The 20,603-nt window shown below is 41.0% G+C and overlaps 2 protein-coding genes and 1 long non-coding RNA gene across 5 annotated transcripts in view; 1 reads left to right on the top strand and 2 right to left on the bottom strand.

Annotated features, from left to right (window-relative positions):
- lrrc75a (leucine rich repeat containing 75A) overlaps positions 1 to 6,494 on the bottom strand; it is a 63,149-nt gene extending 56,655 nt beyond the window's left edge. Inside the window, exon 1 of the mRNA XM_067593962.1 lies at positions 5,284 to 6,494. Coding sequence (XP_067450063.1) covers positions 5,284 to 5,532 — 249 coding nt within the window. The 5' untranslated portion in view covers positions 5,533 to 6,494. The remainder of the gene's footprint in view (positions 1 to 5,283) is intronic.
- Positions 2,747 to 4,317, top strand: LOC137185674 (uncharacterized). Its single transcript, XR_010928898.1, has 3 exons — positions 2,747 to 3,014; positions 3,676 to 3,770; positions 4,231 to 4,317. It is a non-coding gene; the product is annotated as an uncharacterized lncRNA (long non-coding RNA).
- Positions 6,495 to 7,348: 854 nt separating the features above from the next.
- Positions 7,349 to 20,512, bottom strand: poldip2 (polymerase (DNA-directed), delta interacting protein 2). 3 transcript variants are annotated; one of them, XR_010928896.1, is made up of 11 exons: positions 20,316 to 20,512; positions 13,449 to 13,530; positions 13,028 to 13,125; positions 12,812 to 12,911; positions 12,202 to 12,277; positions 11,776 to 11,883; positions 11,169 to 11,305; positions 10,909 to 10,935; positions 9,947 to 10,114; positions 9,689 to 9,826; positions 7,349 to 9,476 (listed from the first exon to the last, which is right to left on the bottom strand). XR_010928896.1 is itself a non-coding variant. In XM_067593958.1 (11 exons), the coding sequence occupies exons 1-11, from the start codon at positions 20,498 to 20,500 to the stop codon at positions 9,362 to 9,364; spliced, it is 1,134 nt and encodes a 377-aa protein (XP_067450059.1). In that variant the 5' UTR covers positions 20,501 to 20,512; the 3' UTR covers positions 7,349 to 9,361. The 3 variants fall into 3 exon arrangements, 2 of the variants coding, with proteins under 2 accessions (XP_067450059.1, XP_067450060.1); XM_067593958.1 differs by having other exon boundaries at positions 9,689 to 9,768; positions 9,989 to 10,114; XM_067593959.1 differs by having other exon boundaries at positions 9,689 to 9,768; positions 9,989 to 10,114; positions 13,449 to 13,524.
- Between the last annotated feature and the right edge of the window lie 91 nt (positions 20,513 to 20,603).

Genomic DNA, 20,603 nt, shown 5'->3' with positions numbered 1-20,603 from the left:
TTCTTCTACCTTCAGTAATTGTCTTTATTCAATTCATCGTGTGATCAGTCCGTCATGTACCGTTCTGCAAGATCACCCACCCTTCTGAATATGAAGCCACGTGTGACTGATGGTTATGTCACTGGAGCTCTTCATATTTCACCTTCACAACCCACCATGAAACCCTGCTCTCATCTATATAAAGTCAATACCTTTGGCAGAATGAGTCAAAATGAAGTAAAACATGTTGTTTTTAGCCTCCTCAATTCTCAGGACAGGCATCCATCCATCCATCCATCCATCCGACATCATATTATTAACTTTCACCCAGTTGGAGTGCATCATGTTTGTAGACATTTCCTTTTCTCTAATCCCCAGCTCTAGCAACAGCAGCAAAGAAAAATCCTTCAAAGGTCATAAGCGCTTGACCTCGATCCATCACCCACTGGATCAAAGCTAAGCCATGTGGACTGCTGTTTACACAATCCTACCTCTCTTTTCTCGTGATAGAAAGACACTAACAACACTGCTTGGTCATGAAATGACACTGAGTAAATACACTGTGCTAAAAGCCCAGACGAGAAAAGGAAATAGCTTAAGTTTATTAATTGTGCACAGGTCTCTTAATGACTGAAAAGTACTCCTTTATGTGCTGATAAAGGCTTTACAGTTCACCACAAATCTCCCAGCAGCTGTATCTGATGCCATAATGGAGGTCGACTGCAGAGTGGCTGTTTGCTAATAATGCCTAAAAATGTAACAATGAGACTGGATAAAAAAGAGATCCATGAAACAGCTTGGGCAAGCGTTCTGACAATACTAGCCACTCTCTTCAGATGCACTGCCAATAAAAAAATAAAAGTGCTTTCAAGTGAGGTAGTTCATTCTGTCAGGTGGGAGCTATCTATAAAAAATGGGCTACCACATGTGTTTAAAAATAAAGAAGCTCATTCTGTCAATGGAAAACAAGAGTAAGACCCTACAGCCATGCTAGCGGCTCTGTGAGGCTGAGTCAAATGCTTACATTAGCATGCTAACAGTAACAGCATGTTTATGTTTAGCAGGTATAAAGTTAACCATGTTCACCGTGTGGGTGCAGCATGTTAGCATGCAAAAATTTGCTAATTGGCACTAAACACAAAGTACAGCTGATGGTAATGTCATCAGTTGTGCAGGTATTTGGTCATAAATCAAAGTATTGGATATAAATAAATTTTGACCAAATGATGGTGCTAGATGAAAAGTCAGGAGATCAAAGTTATTACAATTCATCCTCTGGGTACAACAAATGTGTGTGTATCAAATTCCATACTAAGCGTCCAATTGCGTCAAGATATTTCAATAGAGAACTAAAAAGTCAACCTCATAGTGGTGCTAGATGAAAAGCCAGAGGATCAACACAGTCATTAGAATACATTGCCTGGGAACCATGAATGTCTGTACAAAATTTTGTGCCAATCCATCAAGTAAAAGTTCATTTATACAGTTTAGTACAGCATAAGTGAAAATTTTGACCTTCTGGTGGAACTAGAGACATAGTCAGAGAATCACAAAAGTCAGCAGAATGTATCCTCTGAGGATCAATTTGATGGCAACCCTTCTGATAGTTGTCGAGATATTTCAGTCTGAACTAGCATGATGGACCAATCTACCAACAGACTGACTGACAGACATCTCTAGAGCCATGCTGCTAGCATGGCTATGAACTCAGTCCAATCAGTATTTGACCTCTGTACTTTGTTGGTACAGAGTGAAATGTGACTGTTCAAGTTTTAAAAAATTGACTTGTTTACTTATTGTTTGATCAGACAGTTTCTGGATTAAATAAGAATTTCCAAGTTTTAGACTGTGTTTTGTTTTGGCAAACTTCTTGTACGACAGCTTGCGCTCAGACAAGATTTATTTGAAAACTTCCTAAGCTAAGCTATGCTAAGCTAGGCTAACCACTTCCTGACTTCAGCTCTGTACTTGGTGTGCAGCCATGAATGTGTTACCAATCTTCTTGTCTCAGTCTTGAAAAGAAAGAGATAGCTGTAGCTGCCCCAAAACTTTGGAACAGCTTACCTTTAGGAATTAAGTGTTCCCCTTCCCTAGACACTTTTAAGGCCAAACTAAAGACTATTTATTCTTGATATCTTATTGTACAGCACTTTGGTCAACTGTGGTTGTTTTTAAATGTGCTTTATAAATAAATTTGATTTGATTTGATTTGATGAAAGTGTTTTTCCTAAAATGTTGAACTCTTATGTTAAAAAAGACAGTGATTTAGTGTGTAGTTGTTATTTTACAGAGTGGAACAAACTTACAGAGGATATGACTCAGTGAATGTGATTTAAGTCATTTGCAGGTCCTCTAGGTTAAAATTGGGCTAAATTTGGAAGAATATATATGTTTTTTCAGATAGTTTACATCAGAGGAGGCTGGTCCATAAAGGTAGAGGAGGTTGCTCCTCCTCTATTTTTGAGAGGCAAGAGGGAGATCAAAATATAAAAAAAAGAGTAACTAGAAAAAAATCAATTATTGAAATTCTGATTAAAATGCTTCAACAGCGACACCTGCAGGACAGACAAGAGAGGAAAGGACAGTATGTGTGAAGCAGTGAGAGGAGAGCAGAGGAGGAAGGGCTCCTGCTGTCCTCCTCAGGGCGGGATCGCTTATATCAATTAAATGTACTTAAGTTTTTTTCATGCTAATCTGTTATTGGCCAAAAGATGTAAAGTGACGCTCCAATGGAGGACGTCCTCCCTAACCAATCAACAAACAGAATACAATATTGACATCCCATTTGTCCAATGACAGTTTCCAAATTTCATCTCCACCACTGTATGCAGTAGAGCGATAAATAGATTCATAGAGTAGCATATTACAAAAGAAATTATAACATGCAAATTGCGAACTACTTTTAAACACATCATTAAAAAATTATATTTTATTTAAGCCTTTTCAACAGAGTCCAAATTTCCTGTTTTCAGCCCGACATGCTGCTGTACTGTGACGGTCTGCTGCACGGGCTGAAAGGCATGGAGGATATTCAGGTGAGTCAAAGGTCACAAGAGTATACGGCATGAAATATTATTTTCTATTTCCATTTTTTGTGATTTTATATTACTTTAAGGATTTTGGGATCACTTTACTGGATAATAGTAAAACTACACACCGCTTCTAAGTCAAGTGTTTTCAAGTTGGGTTCAGGGACTAACATTTCCAGTGTCTGTTGGGCAAAACATCAACTATGCAATTCATCGAATGTTATTCCAATAACAGACAAGGAATTTATGAACTGTAATCATGAATTTAATCTTTCATATTTGCGACAGACAATTTTACAATCAACCAAAACAAACATATATAATCCAGGTATAGCCTACAAATGTTTGCACGCCAAAATTAACAACTCACTGGCAACTTTTTCTTAGTTTGGAGGGTAGTTAGCAAATAAACCAGCCTGAAATAAATCCTAAATAAAATGCCAAAAGTTAAAATGAAAGAAACAAATTGGTAATTATTGACAGTCCTCTTCATTGTCTGGTGACAACAGCCCCTCTGACTTGTGACCTTACAAGATCCAAAGAAAAGGTTTGTTGCTCAATTTAGTTTTTTTCCCCCAGTGTTTTCCAATCACTATTAAACTGCCAAAGCTTGATTTTTGTTCAAATTTTACTGACTAGACTTCTTCTGACCTTATAACATCCACAGAAGACGGCCAGCCTTTACAGCTCTCTTGCTCTTGTAAGACAAGATGCAACAAAAGGCCTCACAGCAGTTATGAAGATAATCTCCCAACATGTGAAGTGAGTGGAAACCTCCCACAGGCAGAGGAACTCATAAAACACTTCATTTTTGCTTTGTTTTTCATAATTCCAGATTTTCATGCTTTTTGTTTTTCCTTTTTAAATCAGAGGATATTGTGTAAAATTCCCACTGTAACATACTGGGTGCAGCGTCACCCATCAAAATCTTGTGAGCTATTGTTTTACTGCTTAATTTTTTGTTGAACATAAGAAAGCACAGATAAGTAGCCAACTAATGTAAAATAACATGATGGCGTGGGTTGGTTTTCCTCCTGTCCTCCCCAGTTTTTTGAGTCACCAACCGCCACTGATTTACATATAATTAATGATTCGACAGAATTTAAGTGACCATATTTAAATGTGCAGTTAGTTCCTGCTTCACATTCAAGAGTATCCCAGATTCACTGCTCACTTGTAAGACTCTAACCACGCTGCTGTGTTATTGTGCCTTCACTTTCAGACTGGAAACGTAATTCTCCTCCTCTGGAGTATCATGGCTTAATCAAGCAGCGACAGAGATGGTAATCCTCTGGTCTTAATGATGATGGATGGAGAGGTGTCCTTCGTCTTTAAGCCTGTTTGCTTCGCTCCGCTGTTTGCCATTGATTCAAGGATTAACAATCTAAATGGGTTTGATCAAAAAACTGTAAATAGTAACTGAAAGGAGCTGATGGAAATCACCAAAGCCAAACAATAAACTGTGAAAACAATGAGTGTGTGTGTGTGTGTAAGCCGGAGGCACAGCTCCCTGTGGTTGAGTCATAGGGGGATAAACACTGGCAGCATATGGATTTTGCACAGTGCCGTCTACAGGGATGAGAGCTTATAAACCTGTTTCTTTTTCCACTATCTTCTCTGACTTATCTTTGTTTCCTTCTTATCCCAACACTAAACATATATTCAGATGAACTTTTCATGATTTCACTCCTTCCCTTTCTTTGCAGCTCTACAAATTCTCCAATTCAACTGGTGGCATTTCTGCCTTTTCATTTTCCTGCTTCCCTTTTGTTTCTCGCCGCACCAGATTCTTCCAGACTGCTGCTGGGCTTTTCCTTCTGCTCTGTAGCAACAACAGCAGCAGCAGCAGCAGCAGGCAGCCAAGCGCTGCAAATGTCTTGAAAGACGGAGAGAAGCTATAAATCCTAGTCCACACTATACCAGTGCTGCAGATCCAGGCTGAGCACAACATGTCCTGCCCGCCTGCCTGCCTGCCAGCCAACCAACCAACCAACCAGGGGGGCTCCTGTACAGTCCAACAGGCAGGGAGGCGGTCAATTCATCAATTCACTGAATCAGTTTAGTCAGTGTGTCAACAGTCGGTCAAGCCTAGCTTCTATTTCAGCATCAGTGCTGACATCAGCTGAGGAAGAGCCAACATGTTCACACAGAGGCAAGTGAGAAAGAACAGAGAAAAGTAAATCAGGAATGTTGTGGTGTTGTTCTACGGACAAACCTGTGATCCTTGAGGTTTCACTCACACACTCCGTCACACACAAACACACAGAGCAGCTACCTGTCGGAGGGTCTTCAGCATCTCTGTGGCCTCATCTTGTTTGCCCTGCTTGGCCATCAGCATCATCTCCTGGATCATGCCGATGCGGCGCTGGTAGGGTGGCGGCGTCCCCCCACGGCTCAGTCGGTCCCCTGACTTCAGCATGAGGGACGCCAAGATGTCTCCCCGCTCCTTGGTGGGCGTCCGCTTCCAGCTGTGCTGGGGACTGGCTCCTCCCGACTCCTGGCCTTTGGTCTGCTTGGCACCCATGGTGCTGCGTTAATGTGAACTATGATAATAACAAGCCTGATCCCACTGTGCTGTCATGCAGAAGCAGGTTTAATTAATATGTGAGATACTTTGTTCATTAAAATGTGTGCAGCTGATCACATCTTACAGCCTGCTCAGTCTGGGGCTCAGATGTGAAGCACCGTGAGAAATAATATCCCAAACTGTTCCAATGTTCATGAAAAATGTCATTATCACACAGTTACACAAAAGAGTGAATGTTCCAAGAGTATAAAATAATACGCCAAAACATAAAGAAGTAGTAGTTTTCTTCTTGTGGGAACTTGTTAATCCCAGAGAGTGCAGCTCAAGTCGGGAACAGGTCGGAGGATGCTGCCTGCAGCATGGCCGCAAAGCACGGACACAGCAAAGTCAGGATGCAGGATACCGACAGTGCAGACCGTGGCCCGCCGCAGCCTCCTATCCCGAACACAACTTCACCACGTCTCCATAATATTTACCTTCGACAGCAGCGTTATCTTCTCACTCTCCTCTGTTGTTATCCTCTAAAACAGAACCCTCTGTCCCGGAGCAGAGGAGGAGGTGCGTGAAGCAGGGCATGGCAATGTTTACGTCTGCTCCTTCCTCAGCCGCTGGAAGTCATGCATTACCTGCATCAAACACAGCATTCGCCCTTCTCCAAGGTTGATTCTCCATCCGCAGAGGGGCAGCAAACAGCCGCGTCGGCGTCTCGGTCCACAGGCTGTGTGGAAGCTGCAGCTCCGCGGCTTGACAGGAGGGGAGAGACTGAGGTGTCCCCTTGCTGGGACTGAATTATGTATTGCACCCTCTGTTCAACTGAATAGGGGCGCGCAGCGTGTGCACGTGAGCACAAGTCCTCCCTCCCTCACGCGCTGATGGAGACAGGAGGGGCTGGGAGAGCACGAGCAACGCCAAGTTTGCAGTTTCTTAACCCGTTGGTCTGTTCCTCGCGGTGGGAGACAAACCAACCTCCATTAAAAATGAATCAGTTTAATGTTTGGATGCTTATTGGTAGAGGTGCATATATCTGGACCTGATGACTCATACCTTTTAAAATGATATACAGTCTTCCTGTAAAATCGGCATTCAGCTGATTATTAAAGTATCGATTCATTTTTAAAAGCCTACAATTGAAAGTAATTTGTCGATGTTGTGGCTTGCGTATTGTGATGGAAGTAGGTCAGATAATAACCCGACCTGAAAAGTTAAAATTTTAAAATAGGTGTTGTTTTGTGTACTGGCTTCTGCCGCATAGAAGAGTAGGAGCAACATACTAATTTATAAATGGCCCTGAGTGTTTTTCCATCTCTGTTGATAAGGCAGTCGTTATTATCTTTAAATTAGCTGATTTTCTAATCAAGTTTCGTCTTTCACATAGACGAGAAAATGGCATATTTTCAATCTCAGTTCAGTAAAAAGGCTATCATCAATTAGGATAAATGTATGGATGTATTTAACCCGACGATCAAGTCATTTAGTCCACTTTCATTTCCACTTACATGGAAATATGCACGAGTACGAGTTCAGATTGTGAGCAAGATAACAGGGAAATAATCAGTTTATCAGTATTCAGTGCAGTAAATGTGATCACATGGTTCATACACTATTGATCTTTATGTAGCCAGAGTGTGCAGGGAAATGATTGTAGTGACATCTGGTGGTGGTTATTCATACCACAGCCAATAAAACTCATCTAACAGATAAACATAATTTTCTCCATCCCTTCAAATGCAGCATATGTGTGTTCCTCTGCAGGAGCAGGTTTAGACTGACAGTTACATGCATAAAATACAAAAGACAACAAGACGTCATGATGTATTTTTCAAAAGGTATATTTATTTGTTTTGCCTTTAATTACATCTCTATTTACAGTAGTATTTCAACCATCAGTTGCTTCAAATCACATATCAAAACAAACATGTTAGTTTCTTTCCTCACGTTACAGAGAGAAATTTTAGGCTCATAAGTTCTTGTCACAGAGCTTGCAAAGTCAAACAGTCAGCCTCAACGAAAGACATCCACCTCATGTCTACAGGATGAAGACTTCATTCTGGTTTTTACAGGGAGGAGAGAGGAAGGTAGACATTTCACACATGCCTCTCCTGGTTTAATTACTTTATGGTGCACATCATTTGTTACTCAAAGACAGAACTTAGACCTGACCATTGCCCCCTTTCCACCAAAAGAGGGATTCATTTTTAGCCATCAACACATAGTTTGTTGCTTATTAAAAGCCCTTTTCTAGTTTTGTTGTTTCAACTGAATCGCTGTGATTGGAATAAGGACTTTTTAAAAACACACTTCACAAGAAAATAGGACTTGAATGTCAAAGGGAAACCAGATCTCTATATAATTGATATAAATTAAGTGGAAATGTCAAACACAAATTAATTGATGTGTAAGTATTCACTCCCTGTACTGCGACACAACTAAATCATCACTGGAGCAGTCATCTGAGTCACTATCATTTGTATAGAGATCACCAGGGTATAATGAACGTGTGACAAGTGGTTTAAAGGTTAAATAAATACACCTGTGTCTGGAAGGTTCAACAGCTGGTTAATTATTCTCTTTCCTGGCAATAACGGCATGAAGACAAAGAAAACTCTGAACAAATCTGTGTCAGGCTACAAAAATTAAAAAGAAATATATCAAAATTTTCCAAAATTACCAGTCAATGGAAGGATACAAGGGAATGTGAATAAATCACTGAATATCCCATAAAGTACAATTTGGTCAATCACCAAAAAGAGAAATAGAATATGGCACAGCTGTAAATCTGCCTAGGCCATCTTTAAAAAGTGTCCATGTGAGAGTGACACCAAAAGGACTGTGGGGGATGAGGGGTGACACAATATTTGTGTCCTGAGGTGGCCAAGTCGGTCCAGACATAAAAAATGATACCACTATGTGTGACAGCACTTGAAAACTGCTGTTCACTAACAGGCCCCTAGAAGCCTGACAGAACGTAAGCATTTTTTGACAGAGGAACAGTATCTCTTTGTGACTGCTGCCACAATGAGATACTGACTTGAAGGGGGTGAATATTTGCACAAAAATGTGTGTTTTTACATTTGTACTACAGGGAAATTAAGCTCAAGTTTTGACATTAAAGAGTCATTTTCTATTCAAGTGTCAACCAAATCCTAAATCCAACCTCTGTTTCATAATGTTGTAAACCAGTAAAACAGGAATACTTGTGTACTGTAACCAGCCCAGAATTCTGTTTTGCCTCTCATAAACAGCCCACAGAGGTTTGACATGACTGAACTGATAGAGTGCTGCTATGCTTTCAAAACTGAACTGATGGGGAAAACAGGGTCCAGGATAAAAATCATGCGTCATGTATTCTTACATGTTGATTTGAAGTATCACCCTGAGGCCGCAGTAATGAGCTGCTGCTCTTTTAGTGAACCCACAGCTCAGCAGGAAATACTCTCGCCATAAAAACAACCTGGTCAATATTTCAGCTATTTGATGCAGAACATGTCCAGCTCTGCCTGGCAACATTAATTCACCTCCCTACCTCCCAAATTCTCTTCCACTAGACTGTGCATGTTCAAACACAACATGGAGTGAAGACGCACGGGACTTTCTACCCTATATGATTTAATCAATGACATATTGCTGTTGGGTGCACTCTGAGGAAAAGATATAGTTGGGCCTGCATTTGGATTATCTATGTATTGCCTTTCCTTAACCTGACTCACGCTATTCTGCTGAAGGCTGAGGCAAAGATACAAGGGAAGGACAATTCTAGACAACCCAGGCACGGCTAGGACAGACAGCGTGCCCGGGGCCTTGCAAGTGGGGGTGTGACTACTCGCAGTTAGAATGTGTAGCCTGCAGGGGGAGCTTTGTCATCTTTGTTGCTCTCCAGGGAGAAAGGAGGAATGCGAACATCAAAGTGGGAGCCATCAGTCCTTTCAATACGAAACGTCCCCCTAGAAACAAATGACAGGGCTGGGTGATTGATCGTAATATTGCAAATGGTAAGTGAGTAATGGAACAGAGCACAAAAGATGAGTACATATTGTACTCATGGGAGGTTCTTAAAAATGACAAGACCAGCAATTCCAACAAGTGAAGATGTACCAAATATTGCAATACAGCAGCAGTGGGGGATGTGAATTGAAGTATGACTGATCAAACTCACCACATGTGACCACTGGGGGCTTGAAGAGACACATGGCTGCTATACTGAAATGCCGGCTGTTCTTTAGACAATACTGGCTCCTGTGACATCACACAGAGTAACAAGGTTATACAAATGTAGTGTTTCAAGTGCAACACACTAAATAGCTACAGTCTTTCTTATTGTCACTGTCATGTTCTTCGCGTCTGTGACTGATGAATCTGTGGAGCAGTAAATCATCTATAAAGAGCTACACCATGGACTGTATGTCGACAACACAAATATAGGAAATAGCTTTTTAAGAGTTTTGGTTGCACTGACCCTGCCAACGACGCCTCGTCCTCGGACCGTCTCCAGGGTTCCTGACAGGCTGAAGATCCTCCAGTGCCTCTCTCTCAGCTGAACCACCTCGTTGCCCATGTTCTCCAAACGGATACAATACCGCCACTGCAGGAAGACAACATACACAAATGCAGCTGAAATGATTAGTCTACTAATCGATTAGTTGATCGACAGAAAAATAATCAGAAACTATTTTGATAATCATTTTTCAAGTAACAACAGTGAAATAGTACCAAACCTTTCAGTTCCAGCTTCTCAAATGAGAGGATATGCTGGATTTCTTTATCATATATCATTGTAAACTGAATATCTTTGAGGTTGGACTACTGAAGATGTCATCTTCAGCTCTGGGACGTTGCGATGAGCATTTTTTCCCTTTTTTGTGACATTCCATATAACATATTAATACACAGTCTGCTAGTGAATTAAACCAGTGTCTGGCTAGTAACTGGTGTTATTTTCTCACTGACACCCCATGAATTCCCCATGAATTTCAGTGCATATTAAAGGAGCAGTGTGTAAGATTTAGTAGCATCTAGTGGTGAGGTTGCAGATTGCAACCAACTGAATACTCCCTCCCCCTCCTGTTCCAAGCGCATAGGAGAACATACGGTGGCCGTGAAACTCACAAAAAACGTGAAAGGCCCTCTCTAGAGCCAATGTTTGGTTTGTCCATTCTGGGCTACTGTAGAAACATTGCGGTGCAACATGGTGAGACCCGCTCCCTATGTAGCTATAAAGGGCTCATTCTAACAAAAACACAGCGATTCTTATTTTCATGGGATTATACACTAAATAAAACGTACTTGTGAATATTGTATTCCGTTTCTGCCAAGTCCGTTCTGCTAGATGCCACTAAATTCTACACACTGGTCCTTTAAAATAAATCTTTTACTCACCCAGTAAACATGGGAGTTCTGGGCCTCCTGAGAAAAAGAAAGAACTTGCTGTTAGTATTTGAATGAACTAACCCTTACCTTGAAATCTACAAACTAAACAGATAAAGGCTACACCTACAGGCTAGGATCTTTACTGGAAGAACAAAACACCACCAGTGCAGTGGGGACAAGATATAAGCTGGTGTGGCTACAGTTTATGCTTTAAGAAGGTCCAAAAGCAGCTTCAGATTTCTTTAAGCATCTGAAAGTTGGTCATTTACCCTCATGCCCATGTAGAAGGGGATGACGGTGACTCGGATGTTCTCGGTGGTCTCCCTGTGGACGTCTGACAGCTCCAGCCAGGGGTGGTTTTTCTCCTGCCACGCCTTCAGGGTGTCTCTGGCTGTGAACGGAGGAGCTGCAGCATCCAGGGAAGGACAAAACACACACATATATTTACTGAAGACACAGAATGCTAAAGATACAGAAAGTAACAAAATTTAATCTGACATGAACAGAGCTACAGGATTTCTATCAAAATAGGAAAGTGTTAATATTTATCGACCAATCATTTATTTATGACCACATGACCAAAGTCAGTGGAATTTGCTTTTGGTACAGTATGGTGGGTAAGCTCAATATAACTGTCAGTAACATCAAACATAGGCAGATATCAGCATCTCATTAGACACATGACATGTAAACAGTAAAGCGAATATTTAACTTGGCAGTAAATATTGTTGTCAATATATGAAATAATGACTTCAGTGTGGGATGAAATATGTTTATAATGACCACTACAGTGGAGAGTGAACCACTGGGCATTATAAAGGCTTGTGTGAAGAAGACTGTTGGAAGCTAATGTGGAGACTGGAGGCGAGTGTTTACATTTGGCAGGGTTGTACATGAGGAAGCGCTCAAACAGCTCGTGCTGGATGGGGACCTGCTCTGTAGAGTTATAGGGCAGGATGTCTTCATGGCTCACATAGTCCAGACCTGATGGAAAGAGAGAGAGATTTAGTGTCACATGGGGCAGGAGGCAGAAAACAATTACAACCATCTTAAAATGGGAGGTTTCTATACTACTGGAGGCTTGGTCTCATGGAACAGCTGCTACACTGCTGGCTGGGATCAGACTCTACTCTGCTGCACTGAAATTATAATGTTCAAAATAGACCAAACTGAAAGCCAAGCTGGACAGTATTCTTAGTGTTTATGATAAACCCGCCATCAAAAACTGTTAAAAAAAGGGATGTGCTGGGACCACCGATGATATTACGTAGACATAGTGCCAGTGACAGCAGTGCTGCATACCTGGTATGGCATACAGGGCTCTGCTGTCATCATGGTTGGCCAGGAACGTCACTGCCTCTGTCTGGGACCTCTGAGACTGTCAAACACAACATGAACCAACAGTCATACAGCTGGTGACTCAAACATTAATGAACTACATACATCCACAGCTGTGGCTGTGTCATCCTACACTGCACTGGGTATCAGGACAATCAAAAATTCTTATTAGGTGCCCACAAGTGTCAAAAGTGTCATTTTTACAACCCATCTAATGGCAGAGGGCATTAACCCTAAGACCAGTCACATGTTTGATGTTAAGCATGTGAAACAAGGCAATGACTGACTGAGAATGTAACAATCTAAGACTCTGGTTTTGATTTTAGATCTATGTGGTGACTCAGACACTTTTCCATCCTGTTAAGAACAAAATTTGGCATTTAAAAATATGCAGAATGACTAAGGTTCAATCTATTGTTATCAAGCTTCAACACAATATCAGCTGAAGGTGTTTGCCTGCTTGGACTTTTTCTTAAAGATCTTCCACAGCATTTTATATTTAAGTGACACAAAAGGCAGTGCTTTATGGTCCTGTATGACAATCTGACCTTGTTACAAACATATAGTGACTCACTATGTGAGGGCAGTCCCTGGTGTCAATCAGGACTTGGTAGTAGGTGTGGGTCTTCCCCTTCACCTCCTTGGACCCGTGGGCTCCTGGGGGCTCAGGCTTGCTGGGAGTGAAAAGAGATCACAGGATCTCAGTTATACAAGAACCACCACACAGGAACCCCAAAACTCAAGCTTTGGGAGGCTTTTTTGGCGCAGTCTGCTAGACCTGCAGCTTTACCTGTCAGACATGGGAGGGGTGATGTCTCTGTCATAGAGTCGAGCATGCCAAGGAAACAAGACGATGCCTCTGTAGCCAAACACACTGTGGAGAAACAGCTGAGGAGAGAACAACAAGGAGAAAGGGGATAAATGGCTGTGAGATTATATATATACAGAAGGTTTAATAAAGTATAAGTTAGATGGGATTACATTCCCTTAACACAGGATCACGCAAAGTCCTTCAGTGTTTGAAATGTGTTATCATAACAATACAAAGATATTGGCTGACAGATCAAAACTTAAAAACAGACCTAACGATGTAAACACTGGACTGTAATTTAATATTTGAAAATGAGTCTAACATTGACCTAAATGATGGAGAGCCATGAAGAGCTACACCAGTCCATCTGTGCTTTAGAGAGTGTGTTTGTGTGTCTTACCTGTCCTGTTTCATATTTGCCGTGCTGCTTTAGAGCCTCAAACACTCCCACCGTCTCCAAAATCTTCCCTTCAGGCCTGTTCCTGCCAAATACAGGCAACACCATTACACACTGGACCCTGTATGTGTGCGCTTGTGTTTGTGTAAAACCAACTTTAGCCATCAAAAGGAAAGCATTTGATGGTAATATACGGGTCTGTATGCAGTACAAACGTGGGGATTGAGATCAAAACAACATCATATAAAAAGGACAAACACAAACAGCCAGTAAGTCCTTAAGGAGCCTCAAGAGAAAATCCCACAGTTGTGAAGAGAATTTTCCCTCCTCTAGAGACGATTTACATCATCCCTGCAGGAGGGAAAATCCTGCTGCCTCCCTTCAGCCTCTCTCCTTCCCTTCACTCGTAATCTCAATCACAACTTTGACGAGATTGGATAAAACACCTCGACTTGTCGGATGTCAACAGAAATACCACTCGACCTAATCTCTATGTCCTTGCTTTCAGCCTCGCAACAACACACACACACACACACACACATACACACACACACACACACACACACACACACACACACACACACACACACACACACACACACACACACACACACACACACACACACACACAAACGCGTGGACTTACAACAACAGCTGGTCACTTCAAATAAATAACTCGCATACTTCGCCGCTCCCTGCAAAGCTAATCTGCACAACAGAGATGAAGAGTGGGGATTAATGAGGTGGATATATGGACAGTGGGATTTACTGTTGCACAGTCGGTTGGTTTCAGGTTATTTTCATATCACGGGTGTATTACACAAGAATAATCAGTAGATAACCTGGATTCATTGTTTTGAACCACATTTTTTCACAAAGTCCTGACATTTGGGCGCTGTGAGTGTCAGAAAGGTCCTGGTACAATTATCTCTCATTAAGATCAGTAATGCTTTAGTCTGTGCTGGGCTCAAATTTGGAAGTCTCATTTTACCAGCTGAAGGGAGATGATTTTAACTTTCTGCTTGCGGAAAAAAACAGGAATACATTATAATATGCAGCTACAGCTAAAGCTACAGTGATGAATCTTAGCCATGTTGACAAACTAGTTAGCCTACGATTTTGAAGAGCGCAACTTATTTATTTCTTGCTGAGAAGTAGATCAGAAGATTGTTACCGCTCTACTGTCTGTGCGGTAAATGAAACTAAAGCATGCAACAGATTATCTTAGCATAAAGACCGCAAACACTTCCAAACAGCTAGCCCGACTCTGTCCAAAAGGTAAAAAATCTGCCTACCAGCACCTCGAAAGCTCTCGAATCAACATTATATATTTCTATTTAATCTGCACAAAAATTGAAGTGTAAAAACAACACGTTGTAGTTTTATAGGGGATTATGTACCAGATTATTTCTTGGCTGGGAACATCTAACTCTCAGCGAGAAAGCTGAGAGTTAGATGTGCAGTTCCCAAAATGTCTGACTATTCCTTCAAAGTGTTCATGTTAAAGCCGAGAAGAAACCTTCAGCAGTCAGTAAGGTCAATGCAAGTGCAAGACCAGATCAGGCCATATAAATTACATTACCGTTTATTTAACATGCTGACCACCAAACTAGGATAGTCAGTATGTTGTAAATAAGATTCCAGATTCTCTTGTGTTGATAATTGAGAAATCATGAAACGAGTTTCCAACATCTCTCTCTATAGAAGTGGACAGATTTTTTTCCTTTTCTTTTTGATCCTGATTCTCCTACATCCAAAACTCTGTTCTTGTTTTCTGAATTTCAATCCTAAACCTAAAATCTACTGAGACTGAGATTTTTATTCAGTTTTTGTTGTCCAAATTGGCACCATTACAACAATTTTGAAAAGGTAGGTAATGTTGTATTATGTAATTTAAACACAAGAGAGATTATTTCTTGCCGACTGTCAGATGGCATGAAGTACTTTAACACACACTCATTTTTACGTAACATCATTTTATTATTTCTCAGTGGTCTAATAAACACTAGCCAGATCTCAATAAAAATGTGCAAAAAGTGCAGGAATGCACTGATGTTTTCTTCCAAATCTGGCTGTAGCAGGTTTCACTTGGACCCCTCTCATGTCTTTTCTACCTCTGCAACAATCTGAGAAATGTCAATACACTGTGTGGCCAGAGATAATCAGATCTAAATATAGACAAGCCATTGCAAAAGCTGGAACTAGCCTCAGACAGCCGCTACCCCCGGCCAACAGCTCGCCCTGCCGATAAATACAGGGACCAGTCATTTAACGTTGCCCTTTTCTTTCTGCCATCAAGGAGTGAAGCGGGTCATTGTGTCACAGAGCTGTCATCGTGTCAGAGAAAGGTGGGTGAAAATAGAGCAACAGGACAGGAGATGACATTATGAAAGGGCTACATAAACTAAAGTTAGACATACAAGCTGCTGAATCATTGCTGCTAATCCAACCAGTGTGGGGACACTCACCCACCTGTACACCCACCTTCACTCCCTCTCACAGAGACTTTTTTATAAGTGCACCTCCTTCTCTTCTTGATCAGATGAAGGCAGCTACAGAAACAACAACAACTGGTTTCTCTCTGTAATGGCCCATAGCCAAGTTCTTTAACCACTGCTGGTGTGAAAGCTGGGCAGAAAAGAGTGTAAGAGTGCACACATAACAAACAAATCTCTGCTGACTCGGTCGAAAAACTAGACTCAAGTGCATTTTTAGAGAACTGTCTGGACTGAATTACTAAACTATCAACAGTAGAATACAGAGACAGGATGAGTATCTCCGTGTTACTAATGATAGTACTAAGTCTGTAAGCTCTGATCACATGTCCAGGCTGAGAGAAGCAAAAACAAAGTTACATAGGTAAACATGGGACTTTGTGTTCATAATGGAAAATGTTGGCTACCAACTACAACCCACAATAACCTAAAACAACAGCTCTGAGGACATTCTCATTTTCCAAACACCCAGAAAAAGTACTACTCAAATAAACTGAACTACTCAAATGTGAGCTTGTTTAAATTGGCTCATGTTTAAACTAATGTTGTTGAAGAGAAGCATCCAGGAAGATCTCTGTGGCTGATTTTGTCCTAATTTTGATGAGGTCTGTTCTCATAAAAGTTATTCTAATCAATGTGGTGAAAGTTAACGAGTCTGAGTGATAAATCAGACAGATCATTCAGACAGACATGTCACAGATATGTTGTTTTGAAACAGTGTCACCATTCACACCAGAGAGTAGTGGCAAGTTTATTTTTAAACTGTAAAATGTCCTGGCCAGTACATTTCTGGATCGCAGTTGTAAAAAACAACAACAACAACAACAACAAAATGTTATCAGTTGTGTGAAAAAGAGTTCATATCGGCCATTAAATCATTAACAATTTTTTATACTCTCAATTGATATTATTTGCCTCGGAAATCCTGTACTGCTTGGCTGCACTGTATGATTAAAACAAGCATTTCTGTGCATCCTGGACTCAGCTTTTTTAATTAAAATGTAAATGTCCTTAAATTATCTTCAGTTTTCTTGGTGCTCTTAAGGACCACGACCTTGGACAGACAGTCTGAATTCATACCAACAGCTTGATGTACTTTTACAAAATGCTAACAACATTGTTTTTTATCTTTTCACTCATTATCAAAATTAAAAAACCATCAGTTCCATGCAGCACTCCTACTATCCATCACGCCACAGATAAGAATGGGCAACAGACCTTTCTCAAAGTAACCCATCATGCAATATACCAGCTCATGACTTTGGAAAAACTACTTGGGATTATTCGACCATCGTTAATGTTAATAAATGAACCTGTGCTTTTCCTGCGTTGACATGTCAAGGTGTATTGTGCATGCTGCTTTACTGGCATGACTTACTGGGACACATGATGACACGTTGCTATGTCAAAAGAATACTACCCACAAATGTATCATGTACTGTGACTTAAAGAAATAAACATTAATTGTAGTGGGGAAAAACTTAATGTAGACCAACACTGTTGCTCATTAACAATACTCTCATCAAGGGAACAAGACACCCAAGGTTTCTGGAAACCAACAGGTGTGTTTAATCGATGTTAACGAGATGACGCTGAATAGCCTAAGCCAATCTGTCCACATACGCAGCACCAAAACTCATCTGAGGACAGGGACATTCAGTGGAACTGTGGCGGCCAATGCATCTGCTGCTCCAGATGTGATTTCACTTTAATTAAACAGAAATGATGAAGGCTCTTTTTTTAAAGCATTCTCTACACTGTTTTCAATGAATTTATGAGTAAGGACTTATTGCGAAATGCAACACTGTGTCTTCTGACCCTCAGTCATCAACTAGAGCATCTCATCTGAATATAAAGGGAAGTTCCAGGCTGTGTTGATGGAAGTGCTGCATCCATGGACATGGCAGCACAAACTGCATTCACTGGTGCCACTGAAAGATATCAGACATGTCGTATCTGCAGCAAATAAAGTCTTACATTGGTACATTTTGACATCATTACTTTCACAACTCTCAATGTCATCTGAAAGAGCCGTGATACTGAAGCTCTGATGACAGTGTTGTTTCACACTGGTTTCACTTCATTTGAATACAACCACAGTGGTTTTATGTTTTTTTAGTGAATATTTCATCAGTCTGTTCAACATCTGATCTGATATTAAAAATTGATAGTGATATTATCTTAATTACTGTCTTTTCCTCTATAACAACAACGACAATAATAATAATAATAATAATAATAATAATAATAATAATAAGTATTGAATAGAACACTACATGACAGAAAGCACCTTTATCCAAAGTGAACTACAGCAGACGTAACAGTGGAAAATAGGACATCATGTACCAATGAGACATAATGGTGCTATGTAAACACAAAGTGCTCCAACATTAACCTATGAAATCACGCAATGTTAATCGAGTAAAGAAACGCAGTAAATTTGACAATATGATCCCTGATTTAAATATTATTAGGGAGGAATTTGGTGGAACTTTTATGGAAGATAAAATACTGTTTGCTTTATCAGTGCTACCAAACTTTAGCAAATCATTACAGTAAGACATTTCTATCACTGTGTTCTAACATGTATTGATCTAACATGTATTGCTCTAACATGTATTGATTAATGGTTGCGGATCTGGGGCCTCGTTTATAAAACAGTGCATAGGATCCAAACCAAAAGTGTACATGAGCACAAAAACCAAATATGGTGTGCGATAAAAAACAATCAGATTTATAAAACTGTGCGCATACATGAATGCATGTATTTTTCCCTCTATAAATCAAAATCAACCTGAAAATGCGCGCACATGGACAAACCTCATATCCCACCCCTACACTCCCACAATCAACCACAAACGGTTAACACAAAAGTCCTTGTGAATACTGATGTACATGTTGTTCCTGCGGAGAATGGCAGCAGTGACAGAAGAACGTTTGAGAGGCTGATGGCTGCAGCAGCTGGTGATTCGGTCGGTGCAATAAACAAAACAATTAAACAAAGTGGTCAGACATGGAGATAGATGCCAAGAAGCACATCGCTGCACGCTGTCAGTGTATGGACTAGTGGAGGCACGGGGACACCGAAGCTCATTGCTTGATGTTTGTTAAGCATCTATAGACGCATACATGACTGATGACGAGACCACACGCTTAATATCTACAATACAATAAACACTGTTTTCATTTATATTTACTCCAAAATCCAGCATACAGGTGTTTCTCTAATGTACACAGTCTGTATGTGAGAGCAGGTGTTGAGGATGTGCTAGTGAGGTGACTGGAGAAGAAAGAGTGTGTGTGGCGGCCACTGCGGTGTCTCCAGTGACAGCACAGTCGTGTCCACTGCTGCGATTTTACACATAAAAACTGTGAAAACTAAAATTGTACTTGATGATATGCACAGTAATAGAAGATATTAAAAATCTATTAGTGCTCTGTTCTGCGAGTCTTTCAAGTCATTTGATGTCATCTTAGATTTCTACATTTGATGATGATAATTTCATCAGTTAGTTATGGTGGTTGAGGTGAAAAGGAATCACTATATTCAGGCTTCATATTGAAGAAAGGCAAGCTTTCCTGAATCCTGCCACATCCTGACATTTCATAATCATTTCATGCTCCACAACTGATCACAAGTGTGAGCACCATGCAGCCCAGCCCTCTCCTCTGTGCCCTGGAGTGTGTGTAAGACAGCGTATTGAGCCCAATGTTTCATAATAATTCACTGATGTAATTGGTTACGGCTTATATCTTTTAAAACTGAAAGGTGCTTATGGAATAGTTATGACTCACTGCAAGCAATAACACTGCTGGTTTGAATGTTTATGGTAACGTGAATCTATAATTAACGTTTGATATACAATGAAATTAAATGTCTGAGAAGAATCATTACACAACCTGGCTTCAATTCACCACCTCACCATCTGCGTCGCCCGTGTCCCCTGTCTCCAAAATGTTCATAGGCATAGGTCAGAGGTTACGTACAGGTGCGCACATTCTGTCGTCAACTCTGTTTTTATAGATTCCAACTTTTTCGTGTAAAGTACTGTTACTTTCAAGTCCCGTTTTGTTCGTACGCAGCAGTTATAAATGAGACCTCAGATCAGGTCAGATCAGATCAGATCAGGTTGTTGCTCAATCCACGCTGGCTAATTGCCTTGTAAGCTAATGAGCAGCAGAGGACAACTGTACTTTTCTCCTTTGCTGTTGCTACATGTCATCTCATATTTGTACACAAAGCTCATAATGCACCACATAAAACACCTGCCCCCTCCACAGAAACGTGGTCAGTGTTGCTGCGGTGCCATCTTGAAGAGCTCGTACTTGGCTAAAGTCTTTAGCTGTTAGCTCTGACTCTGGCTGCGTCTCTTACCGTGACGACATGAACCTCCTCTGCTGCACCCCGCCGGGCAGCCCGCAGGCTCGGCACTGCAGCCGCGGTCTGTACACCTCCAGCCCGCCACTGCTGTCAGCCACACTCAGTATCCTGTGAGCGTGTTTTCTGTTGTATTTACTGACTGTGCTTAGCAAGCCTCGGCGTAACGCACAGGCCGCCATCTTTCCTGCCCTGGCACGGTCACACGCGCAAGTGCAGCAGGGCCACTGATGCTGCTTTCAGGAGGCCGGCTGTAAGGTAGTAATAACGACAACTGAGTGCTTA

Source organism: Thunnus thynnus, chromosome 7, assembly GCF_963924715.1.
Source record: "Thunnus thynnus chromosome 7, fThuThy2.1, whole genome shotgun sequence".
Taxonomy (NCBI): Eukaryota; Metazoa; Chordata; class Actinopteri; order Scombriformes; family Scombridae; genus Thunnus; species Thunnus thynnus.
This window is presented reverse-complemented; position numbering and strand designations above follow the sequence as displayed.

What these genes read in the sequence shown, in the direction of transcription:
- poldip2 (XM_067593958.1), bottom strand. Translation starts at nt 20,500, where the DNA reads ATGGCGGCCTGTGCGTTACGCCGAGGCTTGCTAAGCACAGTCAGTAAA. An exon ending in AGGAGGTTCATGTCGTCACG is followed by an intron (nt 13,531 to 20,315) that starts GTAAGAGACGCA and finishes TGTATTTGGCAG; the next exon opens with GAACAGGCCTGAAGGGAAGA. An exon ending in CCAGGGACTGCCCTCACATA is followed by an intron (nt 12,278 to 12,811) that starts GTGAGTCACTAT and finishes TGTGTTTGACAG; the next exon opens with TCTCAGAGGTCCCAGACAGA.